The 17,480-nt window shown below is 43.3% G+C and overlaps 1 protein-coding gene across 1 annotated transcript; it reads left to right on the forward strand.

The window, feature by feature from the left end:
• The first annotated feature begins 4,190 nt into the window (after nt 1–4,190).
• Nucleotides 4,191–15,964, forward strand: KLF6 (KLF transcription factor 6). The gene is made up of 4 exons (XM_035129490.2): nt 4,191–4,961; nt 8,204–8,783; nt 11,898–12,021; nt 13,436–15,964. The coding sequence occupies exons 1-4, from the start codon at nt 4,860–4,862 to the stop codon at nt 13,485–13,487; spliced, it is 858 nt and encodes a 285-aa protein (XP_034985381.1). The 5' UTR covers nt 4,191–4,859; the 3' UTR covers nt 13,488–15,964.
• The last annotated feature ends 1,516 nt before the right edge of the window (nt 15,965–17,480 follow it).

A 17,480-nucleotide genomic window follows, 5' to 3' on the forward strand; every position in this document is an offset into this window, starting at 1 on the left:
TCTCCAATTTATTTTGGCCAGGACTCAACATTGCTGAAGGACATTGGAGGCATGGGGGAAAGCTGTCATATACTAGAAAGGGGGGCCTAGGACAGCAATGCCAGTAGCGATGCTCCTTTCAAGGGATGAGAGAATATGTCAATTTCAGTTTCTCATTTATACTGTCTTAAGGTCGGTTCTCCACGTTAGCACATCAGTTACCTTATAAAAAAAAAGCCTTCCTGAAAATTCCTCAGCATTTCACTGCATTTTTACCCTAACATCCACAATTTTTGCGCAGTTTCCCCTAACATAAAGTATTTTTTGTGCGTTGTTTTCATGAATATATGCACACTTTATGCATTTTTATACACATCACTTGGTTGGAGAACTAAACCGCAAAATCTGGAGAAGGGTGGATTTCAAAGGAAGGCTGTGTTCCAGTTCGCACGCTGTTTTAACAGTGAGAATTTGGTAAATTTGCTGTTAAATGTAAACTGAAAAAAAATCTCTCCCCTCACCCCCCCCCCCAAGCTATTGGTATTTTCTTATCTTAAGGATGCCTTTTCTTCCCCAGCTGAACCATTATGGTCATCAGGACAGAACACAGAATACAAGAAGTTTCCCCAGTGATCCAGAGCCCTACTTTTCCAGTATTACCGGTATTTTATTCTACAAGATTTATATGCTGCTTAATCAAGGCATTTTTCTGCAAGGTTTAGACTCTAAATGAGTTCCATCTGCTCAATAGGACTTTCTCTGCCTCTCCTGTCGCTGCATGTCCCTCTCCCACAAATCTGCTCCAGAGTCATGGGAAAAACCAGAACAGATTTGGGGGGTGATGTGGGGAGATGAAGTACTGTTGCACAGGCAGAAGTCCTTGCGCTAATGTCTTCGTTGGATACAATGCGATAAAATTATCGCAATACAGATAAAAGTCAATACTTCAAAACAAATGGGCATAATAAAATTTAAAATCCGAACCCTGTCCAAACAAAAAAGTTTTTAGCATGCGACCACTTACAACCACGGCGCTTGTCTAATATCAAAAGGCAGAGTTGCAGAGGATAGGAGCTGTCATACTAAAAGTCTGATTTCTCAGAAGTGCAGAACATACATTATGTTGCACTTGTAAAAGTGCTAGTTCTGCAGATCTACAAGTTACCGGAGCAATGAGATGTAAGATCATCCGCATCCCATCTGTAAATGATCAGGACTCCAGTTGTGTCCTTAGCAAGCTGGTAACTGAAGCAAACATGGATAGCAATAGCTGTGATGGCCTCATCAATAAAGGAAGCGATCTACCGTGCCCCAATAACCAAATAGTTTTTCCTTTTTAAAAAACATTGCAAATAAGAAATCACTGAAACGCTCTGAAACTCTCAAAACAGTATAAACAGGCAAAAACAGTATTGAAGGGAGAATCATATATTAGCACTGATAACATCACGGGGACAAATCCTGATAAATGCTCAGTAAAAGAGGACATCTGGATTGGTTAATGCTGCTATAACCTTCCTTCATTGGGAAATGATTCCAACTTCCCCCCTCCCTTTATTAATCAATCAGATTTAACTTTTACATAAATTCCAGTATAATATACCAGGACAATGGCTTGCCATTTAAGCTCTGAAATAATAACAATAATAAAATATGACTCAAAATATGGAAACAGCACGGGAAATTAGCAATATAGCAATGTAGTCATGGATATGAAATTACCAGCACCACAGAAGTACCAAGGGGTAAAGGACATAGTCAAATAAGATGAAATTTTGTGGGAACTTGCCAGTCATGTGTTTGTCTCTTGATATAAATTATAAACATCCACCATGTTGCTGCATAACCCATTGATTTGGCTGTGCCTCAGGAAACTCTCAGCAAATGAGTTAAGTTTTTCAGAGACAGTGGTGTGTAAAATCTTTTTTAAACCAAACACTGAGGGTCTTTTTCTGCATCATTTCCAGCTCTATACTATCTTCTTTGAAGTATTATAACTAGAACTGTACACAGTATTCCAAGTGTGGTCACACTATTTATTTGTATAAAATCCATTCACAAATGACAGTGCTTATTATGATTTATTATTATTATTATTATTATTATTATGGTGGCATCTTGTGAAAAAAATCATAAGGATCTTTTTTTGACCCAGGTCTTTTACCCAGACCTGACCTTTGGCGATTCACTTCAGTAGGGGGAAATCAGACCCCTGGTAGTTTGAGCAAGCCATGTCATGTCTACTCAGGAGTAAGGTAAAACCCCAGACGACTCTGGGGTTGTGGCACTCATCTCACTTTACTGGCTGAGGAAGCTGGCGTACAGCTTCTGGGTCATGTGGCCAGCATGACAAAGCCGCTTCTGGCAAACCAGAGCAGTGCACGGAAACGCCGTTTACCTTCCCGCTGGAGTGGTACCTATTTATCTACTTGCACTTTGACGTGCTTCTGAACTGCTAGTTTGGCAGGAGCAGGGACCCAGCAACGGGAGCTCAGGATTCAAACCGCCGACCTTCTGACCACTGACCTAGGCTCTGTGGTTTAACCACAGCGCCACCTACTTACTCCTACTCAGGAGTAACCCCTGGTTAATTCAACAGGGCTTATTCCCAGGTAAGTGGGAGTCTTTCTTCGCCTACTATGTCAACCCTACTTACATGGGAGTAAGTGCCACTGAGCTCAATAGGACTTTCTTCTGAGTAGACATGGTTAGGATTAGAAAGTTTAATGTATCTGCTGTACAGTACATATTTTTGAAGAATTGAGAAGTTGAGGCAGGAGAGATGAAACACAAGACAGCTGACCCCATAACTGGTGACAAGTACATGAGAACATGATATTGTTGATTTGCTAGAAATCTCTTTTGTACCACTATGAGCTCCACAGCAACTTCATTTGAAGAAATGGAGCACTGTAGGAGGGTAGTCATTTGGTGATTGAGATAAAGCTGGAGTACAAGCCGTTGGCTTGGCAGGCGCTACTGAACTACGACTCCCCCCATCCCATTATTTATCTCTGATTTCTGCATTTTTTGTATGGGGTGTAATCATTTTTTTAAATATATAAAAATGGGTTTATATACATTTTTATGCTTCCAGATGCTTTCATGGGAAGCACTTCCTAAACGAAACCACCAGGAAACTGAAGCAACGAAATTAACAAGGGTTATGGCAGACAGCAGAGCTGGGGGTGACAAATGCAAAAACTAGATTTATTTTTTTTAAAGAAACCACCACCACCACCCATTACATCTCCTTTTTTCCTAAAGCAGTGTAAGGGGCTGTTGTGTAGCAAAGGATCTCCCGACAGGAACCAGCGTTAGTTAAGCAGCGCTGCAACAAATAGCCATTTACAGTGCAGCCCCACTAAGCGCAAGTCCCCACGCATTCAGCGAGGCTTACTCTCTCCAAGCCTTCGCTTGCTGGCAAATCGAAAAAAACCCTTTTGAATTCGGTGCGACTTTCCTCCGACTAAGCACGCAGAAAAGTTGAAACCATTTTTGTTTTTCGGGGTAGGCGAATCGATTTCTCCTGCAAACTGCGCCGCTGAGCGCCAGGAGCAGAATTCTGTTGCATTGTGGGGAATGCACGGGAGACAATGCACGTAAGAAAACGTTACCCGCGTGTAATGACAACCCCCCCCTCCCAGTTTCTCCTGGTAAAAAGCTTGTTGCAATGTCTAAGCGATTCAGCTTTCCTCTGTTATTCCTGCGCGGCTCAGCAGCGCCCCCGGACGCCACACTTAGCATTGCAACCTCCCCCTCCTCCCCTCTCTGTCTCTAGCAACCGCAAACAACAAGCAAAGCCTTCCCTTCTCGCTCCGAGTCGCTTCTCTAAAACAGGCTCCCCGGCATTATATACCCTTCTAAAAATAGCCTGCCGCGCGGCCGGCCAATCAGGGCGGCTCGAATTTCGAATCGGCCCAATCGGGCGCGGCGTCACGGAGAGGTTCGGTCACGCCAGGAGGAGCCGGGATGCGTCGCGCGCGCCCATTGGGCTCCTCTGACATCATTGGAACGCGGTGTAACGAGTTTTGTTGTTCGAGATTGGGCAGCGCTCGGAGCCGGCGTAATGGGATCACGAGGTGGCGGAGGGAGGGGGGTGGAGGAGAAGGAGTAAAGGGGGCGGGGCGAGAGTAGCTGGGAGCGCGAGGGAGGGGGGAGCCGAAAAGAGGGAGGGAGTAGAAGGAGGAGGGGAGTAGAAAGAGGAGGAGGTTGTGGCCAAGGAGAGCTTTGAATAGGGAAGTTTTGCTGGGGGTTACATTCGCAGTCATCTCAGTGTTTGCAAATATTGAGTAGGCTCCTGAGCAAGTATCTTCTGGAGAGAAACCCAGGAGTGGAAAGCAAGATTACCAGCCACCACCAGCAGCTGCATTTTGGAGACTGCAAGAGATATATATATTAATATATACAGTATATATATGTATATATATATATCCATACCGTACCTTGATATTGCTGTGCAATTAAACTTTGCATGAAACTTTTCCTTTATTATTATATTTTTTTTAAAAAAAGAAACCCTTTGCATCTGAACTACCGAAGAGGAATTTAATATATAATTATTTTTTATTTTTGAAAGAGGAAAAAAACAAACCTGTCTTCTTCTTTGTGGCCGTCTTTCCCTCTGGAGGAGGAGGAGGAGGAAGTGGGACTTTGTAAATAGCTGGTCGTATTTCTCTCGCCATCACCTGCCATCACGACTACCGACGACAGCAGCAGCGGTAGCAGCTGAGAAACATCTGTAGCGGTGTTGATACCTGTGCTTTTTCTTCTTCTTCCTTTAAGCGAGACACATTGCAATCGGACGTTGACCCTGTGGAGGGTTTATTTGTTGCAACTTCTTTCCCCCCCTCCCCTTGAAAACAAAAACAAAAAAAACCATGGATGTGCTTCCAATGTGTAGCATCTTTCAGGAACTCCAAATTGTCCACGACACTGGTTACTTCTCCGCTTTACCATCTCTGGAGGAATATTGGCAACAGGTAAACCGAAGGATATCTGCTTGTGCTGGGCAAACGTTGCTTTTAATTCGGAGCAACACTGATAAGGAGGTTAGAGGCTTGCCTTTTAGGAAGGCTTCCTGCAGGAATCTTTTTTTTTTTTTAAATAGTAACATTATTGCTTCAAGCAAGTGTGTTTGTTTGGGCTGCTGTGCAATACTGTTTGTTATATCTGCTTGCTTTCTTTTTTTGTGCCGTGCATGCTTGTTTTTGCTCGCTACCGGGCGAAGTGCTTGTTTATGCCGAGCGCCGCTGTCACAGCTTCTGGACAGTGGCTGGTGTATTTCTGAATGCCTGTCCTGCCTGCCTGCCTGCCTGCCTGCCTGCCTGCCTCTCTCTCGCTCTCTCGCTCTCTCGCTCTCTCCCTGTGTGTGCGTGCTGTAAGCAACAACCGCTGGAGCGAAATGTTGCCACAAAAAAATAAATAGCATAAATCCGCAAGTCCTGCGTTTTGCATTTTGCTTGCTCTAGTTCCTGGCAAAGTTCTCTCTCCCCCCTCCCCCGCCTTGAAGCAGATCCAAACACTACAACTGGGTCTTGTCATCCAAACTGTCTTTCATTTTTCATTTCCACCGGGTGTTTTTTTACACCCCCCCCCCCGCCTTTTGGGGAGGGAGGGAGAGAAAAGGTTGGAAATTGATTTTTAAAAAAAATAATCTCTCGGCCCCCCCCCCTACTATTTTCCTTGGCAGAATTGCCAACCTTTTAACTCCCTGCTGCATGTTAACCATTATTTTACTATTATTATTATTATTATTATTATTATTATTATTATTATTATTATTATTATTATTTCCTCTCTCTTACCTGCCACCCCCCTTCTGAGTTGTCAGTCATATGACAATGCTACTGGGTTTTTTCCCTCCCCCCCTTTTTTTAATTGCTGTGAGTCTTCCTAGCAGAGGAAAGGAGGGAGGCTTGTTGCCTTTAATGGACATGGGGTTTTTTTCCCTTTTTTGGGGGGGGGCGCTTGTTTGTTAGTACAAGTAATTGGTTTGCTTGGAAACAAGATTGTTTTTGCATTGTCTTGGATTTCCCCTCCTTAGAGGGGGGGGGTGTAAGTGAAGAGAGAGTGTTTACTTACTTGCCTCTTCCCCTAGCTGTGATATTTGCTCCTTCTCTCTCTCTCTCTCTCTCTCTCTCTCTCTCTCTCTCTCTCTCTCTAAGCCCAGCTGAGTACCCAGATCAAATCAGTCTGGAGATTTTGTTTGTAAAGCCTGAGAACCTATCAAGAAGGTTGAAACCTTGTGCATGTTTTGAAATTCCCCATTTCCAATTCCCCACTCCACCCCCCTTCTTTCTTTCTTTTTTCTTTCCAAGGCAGCACCAATAGTATGTAATTGAAATTGATCTAAATAGTTTTTCCTTCAGGCATTTCGGGGATTTTAACCCAGAGCTAGATATGGATGCCACTGTAGCCTTTTGAATAATTTCAAAACCTTCTTTGGAGCTTCAGGCCGGTCCTTCAGACTGATTTGCATAATGGGGGAATTTTAAATCCACCCTGAATAAGAAATTTGAACCTGCCCCTTTCTGTCAATTCCCTTCCTGTTTCCTTATATAAATGATGTGTCTTGTTTTATTTTTGAAGTGCACTGCAAATCAGTTCCCTAATTATAGGGAAACCAATAAATATTGATTAAGCTTGCAGTCTCTTCCACTTTTTGGCCCACCCTTCAGTTAACAAGAGGGGAGGAATGGTCAGTCAAAACCTAGGCATGTTTACTCTGAAACAAGTCCCATAGGTCAGTGGTGGTCCTTACTCCCAGGCAAGTGTGCTTAGGAGTAGAGCCTAAACAGGCCAAGGAGCAGTGTAAAAATCAGCAACATGCTGTGACAGAAACTCCCATTAAGTTGGCACTTAAGAGAGTGAAATGTGTGACATTTGCTTTTGGAGTCAGCTTTGCTTATGGGGCTGGGGATGTTCCTGCTTAAATAAGGTAACTATGGAGTCTGAGATATTTGCCCATAAAGACACACACAACCCCCTTATATTGTTAGTTCCATTAACATGCTGATCTTTAATTATGGGGATGATAGTGAAGGAGAAATGAAGTGTGTACTGATACACACACACACACACACACACACACAGAGAGAGAGAGAGAGAGAGAGAGAGAGAGAGAGAGAGAGAGAGAGAGAGAAATGCTTGCATTTCTTCCAAAGTTCTCTTTAGTTTGTTAGGAATTTGGAAACGCATCTGTGTCACTCGGAGGATTGCTTGTCTCCTATTGCAGGAGGGAGGGTAGCTTACTTTCTTTCATTTTATTTTACATGGCCCGTTGCATGTCTATCTGAACCGTGTACTTTCTTGGCAGAAGTTCAGGATTTTAAAAGGAAGTCTCTTTTGGCATTGAGTGAAAGAAATGGGGAGATGACTCATACGGTTGTGCTCTTGGCCAGTAGATAAAATTCTTCAATGTGGGGCTCCCAGCAGGACCTCGAAAAGTTGTATTTCTCCTTCTTACACTGCTTTCCCTGCAATTCCATTTTCTAAAACTTTCTTCTTCTCAGCATCGCATTATCATTCTGAAAGGTTTCGTTCACTTAAATTCCTTAGGCCGCTATCATTTCTACCAGAATTGTTGCAAGTTACACAAAACTCATGCCAGTGTGCTTGGAAGAAGTGGCATTCTTTGAACGTCTCCCTTAGGCTGAGTTTTCATCTGCAGGAAATGGCCTGGCTTGGTGGGTTCCCCCTGAATATGGATCATGACTTTGCCGCAACCGCACATGTTTCTTGAGTTCAGAGCGCTGGAGCTGTCAGCTGGGTGGAAGTCTAGCTTGACAACTTTCTGCAGAGATCACACAATTCACTTGGGAGCCCTCTTAGTTAATAAGATACTGCAAAGTGTAGAAAGGCCTGATTAAAACTGGGGGGTTGGGGTGAGAACAGAGTCACTTTAAAGCCAACCCATTGAACATCTCCTTTCTAGGAGATGATTTTTCAGCTCACACAATAAGAGTAATGGCTGGAAAATGTAGGTGGATTTGAAGTCTTTCTATGTGTGTTTGAACTCCAGCCCAGTTCTTGGGAACTGCATTGTTTACTGTAACAGTCATTAAATGAGGGTTGAGTGGCCTATTACTTTAAGGGAGCCTAGCAACCAGAAATAAACACCCCATCTTTTGCACACACATGGTTTGGTTGATGTTTTTTGGAGAACGGCTTCTATAGCTTTGCACTTTTTAATTTTAATTTATTGTTCTTTTATTTTTTGTAGACATGCTTAGAGCTGGAACGATACCTTCAGAGCGAGCCTTGCTACGTATCTGCCTCTGAGATAAAATTTGACAGTCAGGAGGATCTGTGGACCAAAATTATTTTGGCGCGTGAGAAAAAGGAGGAATCTGAACAGAAGGCCACGTGTGTTCCAAAGGAGGAAAGCGTAAAGACTCAGAGTTTAGAGACTAACAGCTTGAATTCTGACATCAGCAGTGAATCTTCTGACAGCTCTGAGGAACTTTCGCCTACAACAAAATTCACATCTGATCCCATTAGTGATGTCTTGGGCTTGACCAGTACAGGAAACTTGAGTTCATCTGTCACGTCGACTCCTCCTTCCTCCCCTGAGTTGGGGAAGGAAGCTTCTTCCCAACCGTGGAATTCTGCGCCTGGTGAATTGCATTCGCCGGGCAAAATTCGTACTGGTAGTGGTGGAAAGACTTCAGAAAAGGGTGCCCCAGTGAACGGCGATGCCTCTCCGGATGGGAGGCGGCGGATCCACAGGTGTCAGTTCAACGGGTGCAGAAAGGTTTACACCAAAAGTTCACACCTGAAAGCACATCAGCGTACCCATACAGGTGAGATCTTCTCCACTGGGCGATCCAAACAGTGGTAACTTTGTGTTTTCCATGGAAGAAAACAAAACTGGGGCATGCTAAGGTGGCCTCAGTTGCTTGTTCATGTGTGTGTTCAAGCACCCCTTGTCTCATCCCACTTGGCTGCGATCTGAAGCCACAAGATATGGAGTCCTTGGTGCAGCTGAGAAGGTCTGTGACCAGACCAGGAGGCCTTCTGGGAACCCTGTTTACAGTTCCATCATGGAAGAAAGGCAGGATATAAATGTAATAAGGGGGACTCCATTTGCTTCCTGTTCCTAGAGCACTGGCAGCTAGCTTTCTCTTACTAGGATGTGTGTCAAACCTTCCATGGCTTGGGCCCTAAGATGTGGCAGGCTAATGGTTTCTATAGGACTTCTGCTTAACACTTCAGCTGTTGGCTGGTTCTCAATGATAGCATCATCCTCTTTCTCTTCCCCTTCCTTTGCTGTTCATGGCCAGCAGAACTATGCACCAGGAGGCCATTATTAAGACTGGCAGACATGGAGAGCATGTGGTTCCTCCAGATGTTTGCTGGACTCCCATGTCCTATCACCCCCAGCCAGCATGAAACGTGACCAGAGATGATGGGAGTTGTAGTTCATCAATATCTAGAAGGCCATAGGTTCCCCATCTCTGATCTACAGTTCAGCAGAAGTGTTGTCCTTTATCCTAGGCAACCTGTCTGGATTTAGCTTCATGCCTGACTTTGGTTGATGATAACTGTAAGGAAAACCCTCGATGCTAATAGTGTCATAATGTTACGCAATTTCTGGAGCAAGAGCTTGGGGCCATCAGATGATGCAATAACAGCTGAGGTTTCCAAAATGCAAGGCATCACTTCCTCATTTTTGTTCTGCATTAGCCAGTTGCAAACTTCTGTGTGCAAAGCTTGGATGAGGCTAGTTAACTTTTCCCCCCCTCTTGCACATGTCTGGTTCCTGTTTTGTAATTAGCTGGCGCTGGAGAAGATGTACACTTGTTAAATCTTTTTTTCCAAGGAGGTGGAGGAAATCCCTCAAAAACAAAAAACAACAACAGAGAACTAGCTTTGAAACTCAGCAACAGCAAAAGGAAATGGAAACATTTCTCAGAAATTGGAGGTTTTTGTCCTGATTCTGAAGGACAGATTCCTCATTGATTCATTTAATAGCAGAAGAGTAACTAGTTCCCTTAAATTGCTGGACTTGCCTCAAGCTAGATGTGTGTGTGTGCATTGACAGAAGTAAAATGATCTTTTGAGAGAGATGTTTACGATCATAAAGACAATGACGGACTTTATGAGCGTTTCATTATCATGTGGTTTTGCTAACACTAAGCAAACAGGATTTTACTAGTATGAAACCTGGATTTAAACAAAACAAAACTCAGTTCCCTTGCTTAACTTGAAAGGAATTGAAGCGGGCAGGCACTCCAGGGTTTCTATAAATTTTTTATAGTGAAAGTAGTTGCTTTTTGACATTAATATTCTAGAGTGCTTGATGACTGTGGTTAGATGTACAGAGCCGCTGGCTGGCATGCCAATCTCCAGCTCAAGGTGCAGAGCGAGATTCTGCACCTTGAGACAAACAGCTTAGAGGTCTCCTCTTCAAAGATGTTCTTTTCACCGTTTGAAGAGGGGAATACAAAAAAGATGGATCTGTTCTATGTTTCCGCAGCCTGGTGAGCGAGGGAGAGCATACCTCTCATATGCCCGTTATTCTGTGGAAATCAAACAAATAGCAGAAGCAGAGATTCCAGCTGTTAAGCCATAGAATCTTATAACCAGAATCTCTGGACCAGAATGCATTTTTATGATCTGCCGCTGAAGGTGGTTTTGCTCTCCACTCTAGCCTTTACCAACCTGCTGCTCTCCATGTGTTTTGGACAACAAGTTTCATCATCCCTGATGGTTGACCATGCTCAGTGGGGCCTGGCAGTCCAAAACACCTGAATGACAATGGATTGGGAAATTCTGTGGGGGTTTTTCCCTCTTTGCTCGCTGCATACTACCCTGGCCCACTTTGACCCATGTAGTCTTGGGGAAGGTTGTGTGGGCAAAGCAGTTAGATCTTCACAATTCAGGTACAGACATTTTCACATTCGCTAGATTTTTAGAGCGATAGAAAGGCATGGAATGGAACCTTGGGAGAGTCTAAGACAGGCATCCCCAAACTTGGCCCTCCAGATGTTTTGGGACTACAACTCCCATCATCCCTGGCTAACAGGACCAGTGGTCAGGGATGATGGGAATTATAGTCCCAAAACATCTGGAGGGCCGAGTTTGGGGATGCCTGGTCTAAGACTTGGAGCTTGCAACATGCTCCTCAAAAAGTGTTTGCTTTCCCCTATTGTCAGGATTAAGGCTGGCACCCAAACATCCTGGCTTAATAATACAGGTTCTCCCCTTTGAATGGCCCCAAATTCGTAGGTTAGGTTTCTCATTGCCATCCAATATTGATCGGCCTAACCTATGTATCTAATGGGTGAACCCAATATATATTGGGTTGTAAGTGCTTAAGTTATACTTGGAGAAGACTTTTTAAATCCATGGATGCAAATTAGGCTTATCTAACTCAACTCCATTGTTTTCAGTAGGTTTAGTCTGTGAATATAATTTGGAGCATGCAACCCATAATTTGCTACTATTGTGTTTAACCTAGGAAGTCCCCAAAAGCTACTAGCGCAGGAGCCTTCCAAGCATGGTCTGTATCAGTTGTTTTGAGCCTAAAAGATATAGAGAACCAACTTCTATTAAACTTCTTTAACAATCTGGGCATTCGGAGGCAGTTCTTATATTTGCCCTAGGTGGGCAGGTTAGTGGTGAATTTACAAGCCCGTATTCTAAACACTCAGAGAATTCCTAGGATGCAGCTGCACAAGGCTTACGTTACTGGCATGTTTTCCAGTCAACGCTTGATGTTTTGCTGTTGCAGCAAAGCTGTCAGCTCAAAAACATCTAAATTCTCCATCAGCGTTCTCGGAAGTACTTAGCATGCTGTTGTGAATTAAATTGAGTGGCCTTATTTCCTATGTTAAAAACAAATGAATCAATATTCATCTTTGCTTGGAGAGAGAAACGGACGGTTAATAATCTTTGGTATGTTTTATTTGCAGGAGAAAAGCCTTACAGATGCTCGTGGGAAGGGTGTGAGTGGCGTTTTGCGAGGAGTGATGAGTTAACCAGACACTTCAGAAAGCACACGGGTGCCAAGCCTTTTAAATGTAGTCACTGTGACAGGTAGGTGAATGGACACTCCCGTTTAATAACCCCTGCACCTCCCTCCTCCCCGGTGCTTCCATGGGAAGCAATGGCTTAAGCCCTCCGTTGATGAAGCCACTAAGGGGCAGGCAGTTTCATCATTGCATTGTCCCATTGCACCGGAGCTTTTCAAAGGAAGCATCCAGCTTCAGTGATCAGCAGCCGTGTAGCTTTTTTAGTTCTAACCGTGAAAAGAGAGAGAGAGAAATAAGTCTCTGATCAGGTGAATCAATTCTGTCTCTGCTTAAAGGAAAAATGTTTCCGGTTACATACTTCAGAACAGCCTACTTGAAAATCCAGTGGAAATACTCCCAGAATTAAGTGGATGGAAGTTAATGCATTTTAGATAGTGTCTGCACGGATACAGGTTAAATAATAGAGCGACTTCTAATGCTGAGATCAGGAGCAAAGCGGAAGAAGCTGATAGGAGGAGGAGGAGGAGCAGCAGTCTGTAGGGCCTCTTTCAATGAACGTCTTGGAAGGGTTGGGTTGGGTTGGGTTGGGTTGGGTTGCTACGGTGTAGTTAAACACCTAGCAAATGCTGTCACAATATAAAGAGGTGGACTTTGTCACCATGGTGGTCTCTCTCCCAACTCCTAGTTTTCTGCAAGTCACCTTCGCTTTCCTCCAAAACTTCCAAGACGGTTTTTGTCTTCTAAGAAATAGCTCTTCTGCTTAGCAATCTTCGTTTGGGTCTCTTTTGCACCAGCCTTCTGTCACAATGAGTTATTGGAAGAGGACCGTAAAGAGTTATTTTAGCAGGTGCTGTGAGCTTAGCCTAGGATTCTTGCAGGATGCTCCCTTGGATTGATTTAGATGAGCCTAGTTTGTCTCTTGGGGTTGCTGTGGCCCTTGCATGCCATTCCAAAGCTCCTTTCAGGATATGAATGTCAGCCCGGTTGGTGAATGACCAGGAACGTGACTGTGGTGCCATTCTGCACGCTTTGCTTTGACACAGCATTTTGCATTCTGGCCAAGTGGCGGAGTGACCACTCTGTCCGCCTACTTGACAAACCTATCTCTATGCCCTAAGGTCGCACAAACCAGTTCAAGTCACACAGATTGCAGTGGAGTTAATTCTGCACGTTGCTTTTGTTTTTAAGTATGGTCCGTTAGCCGTAAATTTGCCTCTGTTGCAAAGGATGATAGTACTGGGGTACTGCAACTGGGGTACAATAGGATTCCAAAGGGCTTTGCACTTGGGTCTCCCCAATCAAATTCTGTGTCTCTCGGATGGACCTATAGGGCCTGATAACCTACCACAGCAGTCCCCAATGTGGTGCCCTCTGGATGTCATTGGAATATCCGGAAGAAGCCATGCTAACTCCTCCTGGTCTAACCCAATTTCACTCACCTATAGTCCTCAAAATGTTCTCCTCTTCTCCGTCGACAGGTGTTTCTCCAGGTCCGACCACCTGGCCCTGCACATGAAGAGGCATCTCTGAGTGGGTGAAGAGGTCGAATCCTGTGGGCTAAGAGGCTTCGAGGTCAACCAGCCTTGAAAGGAGGGATGCGTGTTCCAGCCAAAGCATGCCATTTTGCACCCTAACCCAGTTGCCTCCAGGGCCTCTCTTCCTTGGAAGGTCTTCAGAGGGCTAAACAAGTCAATGTAAGGAAACGGCATAGCGACCGCACGGTTGTGGGTCTCGTACGCGGGCACCCAACCTCCTACGCCTTCTGCCGTGAGCACGTGCACTGAGAATGTTAATGATTGGACGACTGTATGTTATTGAAGATCGTACTGGGCGACTGTATGCTGAGGCACATGAATCCTTTTTTTGTTTGTTTGTTTAATTTTTCTTCCGTTTCGTTCCTCGTGGTTGTTTTATAACCGTAAGCGAGAGAGAGAGAGGAAAGGTCAGCTAAATGGGGGAGGGCGGGAAAAATCATTTGCGTATGTGAGGAGTATGCCGCAAGAAAGGAGCGATCAATCATTTCCAAGGGGCGGGGCGAAAGGGGTGTCTGCACCTTTAAAAAAAAATAAAAGGAAGAAAAAGAAAGAGGGAGGGGAAGATGGAGGGGAGGGGGTGGCGAGTCAGGACACCAGAATGGAGGGAGGGGCCCCTATCCTGTGTGAGAGGAGCTTTTGGTGTCTGGTCCAGCTATTAAATGTGCAATGTGTCAAGTAGCTTGTTTTACTTGCTACAGAGCTCATTTGTAATCCATTGTATAAGCTGTGTATTTACAATATAACACAACCTATAACTTTTTCATTATAATACAAAGATTATTGCATGGTTCTGGGGAACTATATGCTTTTCCATTCTTTAATCAGGACTTGCAGGTATTTCTTTTGTTTTCTCTCCCCCTCTCTCAATTCCAGTTAAAAAGCTGCTACAATGCAATTGGTTTAATGTTACATAACATACAGATCCTGGATTTTTATTTTTTTATTTACATTTTTGTCCTGTTGGGTGGATAAAACCACTGTAGGTTAGAAACTGTAATTTTTTTAAGAAAAGAAAAGAAAATTATCATGCAGCTATGTTGGGGTTTTGTTTTTTTGTTCCTTTTATCTTTTATTTATGCCTTGAGGTCTCTTACTTTCTGGTTTTCTAGCTGTTAATGCACTGTTGACCTTAATAATGGTGCCTTATGCAAAAGTGATCTCTTCTCGCAAGAGGTCTTATACAGGGGTATGGGTGATTTGTGCTTCATTAAGGCTCTCTTGTCACCTGACATTTGTACTGTATCAAATGTAAATTATGAAGAGGTGGAGGAAAGCATAGGCTGAATCTTCAGGGTTTTTTCCCCCTTGTAGAAAAGCATCTTTGGACATGTCAATACAATATTACACTTTTCCTTTAAAAAATCCCATAGAATAATATGACCAGTTTTGCCACCTTGAAAATCCCTGTTTATACATCCTTGCACAACCAATAATATGTGTACAGAACATGCACCCTGAACTTCCCTTTCCCATTAGAAAAATAATTATTTGCTTAAAATGGCACAAGTTCCATCTCTTTATATCAAGCTTTCTCTTGGTTAATACTAAAATAAAATTCTCTCTTTTTTAAAATGGAAAAAGCCAAACAAAACAAAAAAAAGTTACCAAGCAGGCAGAAAGTTTCTTGGGTGTATATATTTGTTTGTATAGTATTTGTAAGCACTGTGTGTTTGTTTATTTGTTTGTTTGTGTGTGTGTGTGTATGTATGGATAATATATTTTTTCAAGGAAAGAATTGAGTTCTTTCCTGTGAAATATCGCAGCCCATAAGAAGTCCTCTGCTTTTCCTTAAGTTTTGTAAAGGAAGCAAACAAGTGGTGGTCACTAAACACATATAAAACATCATTAAAAATAGTATTATTGGCTTGCAGACTACTTTAAAAGGAGTTTGGGCAGCGGCCTGGTGGTTGAAGAGAGGCTCTGATGGGCGCAAAGGACTCTTGCGAAGAGAAAGCTGGGCTGCATTCGCTTCTGTGTCGGGGGGCGCACTTGCGAGCTCAAAAATCCCCGAAGCGAATGGAGCAGATTGGAACATTTTCCTGAGGGCTCCTGCAGGATTGGGCATCTTTCAATGCAACTTGGCAGCTTTCTGAATCAGGCTCTCTCTTTCTCCAGACCAATGAGCCTGCCATTTCCCTTTTACCTTGGCAAGGTCCCAGGACTGCCCCTCTTGTCCCTTCCAACCAACTTTCTGCTGGTGTCCATCTGACTCTCCATCTGTCCCGAAGGTACATCACCTTGAGGGCCAAGCTCACTTAGTGAGATGTTTCTACATCAACTGGAAGCACTATGTCAGAGGTCACTCTGATGTCGTTGAATCACAACTCTCACCATCCCTGACTGTTGACCATTCTGGCAGGGGCTGATGGGAGTTGTGGTTGCATGGCATCTGGAGGGCAATGGGGGTCTCCACCTCCTGTGCCACATTTAGCAATTGATAATTCTAGCAGGAGGAAACAACAACAACAAAAACCCTCCACCCCTTTGGCTTCTGTCTAGAAGCTTATCGAGAAGATCTAGGAATGAGCTCATTGATGGTTGCTTTGTTGCTTTCGGTATTTACATTTCAGCTGAAGGCGCAAGATGGTTTTTATGAGAGAGCTTAGATGCAGACGTCCCCCAGAAGTTAAGCCAGTGAGTTTCAGAATTGCCTTCCCCAGCAGTGCTGTACTTACCCACAAACCACAGTGGTAGCCTATTTCTTGCTGTTTCGGACAGCTTTTCCAGGAACTGGTGGTGAAGGTTAAATAGTTCTCTAGAACACATTAGACGCTAATTTATCCAATTCTAAGGAACACACAGGCCTACCCATTTTGTATTGCGTTCAATTTTTATATACTTGAGTGTGCACTTTTAAAAAAAACAAAAAGTAAATATGCCCTAGGAAAAAAGGTTTATATTATCTACAATCTGTAGGGCTCTCATGTTACCCCTCCCCCCCCCCCCGGTTGAGGGACTTTCTTGCAGCTATAGTGAGAGAAACATTTCATACATGGAGCATACATGGAGGTCTCTTTATAAATGTATGTTTATTAGGATCATCACACGTGGAACAAGGCAATTAAGAAAGGTTTTTCTATTTGTTTGGGGGTATTTCAGAGGTGGGTTGTTGATGTTTTTACCTAATTTGCAATGCTTTCTGCTGAAGCATAATAACTCTTATCTGTGCTCAAGGAGGAAAACATGGAAATTTAATAAATCCCCTTGCATTAGCTTTTCTTGATTGTGAAGTATCAAAACGGTTTTGGGATGGGGGGCTGTGTGCCATACGTCAAATTATGCCTGTCAGTTTTGTAAGTTTAAACAAGTACATTTTGTTCAGGTGATAACTGAGCCTCAATAAAGCGGAGAGAAAAAAAATTGCTTGAAATTTCAGAAGAGAATTTCTATTCGTAAAATTTCTTTCTTTGTTTTTTTTTCCTTTTTTTGTTCGTTTGTTTTTTGGAAGCACCCTGTTATCTAAAGAATCTCTTTGTAAGATTTTTGTAAAAAAAATTGTTTTACAAGATTTTATTTGAAATTGTTTTTTGCAAGATTGTTATATTTCTGTATGAATGTATTTTTTATTGGAATAACATAAAAAAAAATTCTTATCTCTTTCTTTGGTTTTCCTTCAGTGGAATTAAAAGTGGTAACACAATTTCCCGTTATCTAGAGTTTCCCCTAATTCACTGGGAACACTGCATTTGCTTGGCTCCGGATGGGATGGCAATGGTTCTTAAAAGTGCTTTAGCTAGACTTGCCTGGCCAAGGCTAGGAGCTAAGCTTTGCCAAATGAGAATTCACCCAACCCACTTATACTTGCTTAGATGCAATATACATAAGTCTGCTCCATGTGCCCCAGTTGTCACTCAACAAAAAATGTGAAGTGCATTGAACATGCAGACTCTGTATCTGTATATAGAAGGCGATGAAAATGATGCGGGAGAGAAGTACGTTTCTTTTCTCACAATGATAGGCCCTCTATTATGAGTCCCGTTTCATAACT

The sequence above is a fragment of the Zootoca vivipara genome, chromosome 12 (assembly GCF_963506605.1).
Source record: "Zootoca vivipara chromosome 12, rZooViv1.1, whole genome shotgun sequence".
NCBI classification, from domain to species: domain Eukaryota; kingdom Metazoa; phylum Chordata; class Lepidosauria; order Squamata; family Lacertidae; genus Zootoca; species Zootoca vivipara.

Coding starts and splice junctions, on each gene's coding strand:
- KLF6 (XM_035129490.2), top strand. CDS start 4,860: ATGGATGTGCTTCCAATGTGTAGCATCTTTCAGGAACTCCAAATTGTC. Junction 4,962..8,203: donor TGGAGGAATATTGGCAACAG/GTAAACCGAAGG, acceptor TATTTTTTGTAG/ACATGCTTAGAGCTGGAACG. Junction 8,784..11,897: donor ACATCAGCGTACCCATACAG/GTGAGATCTTCT, acceptor TTTTATTTGCAG/GAGAAAAGCCTTACAGATGC.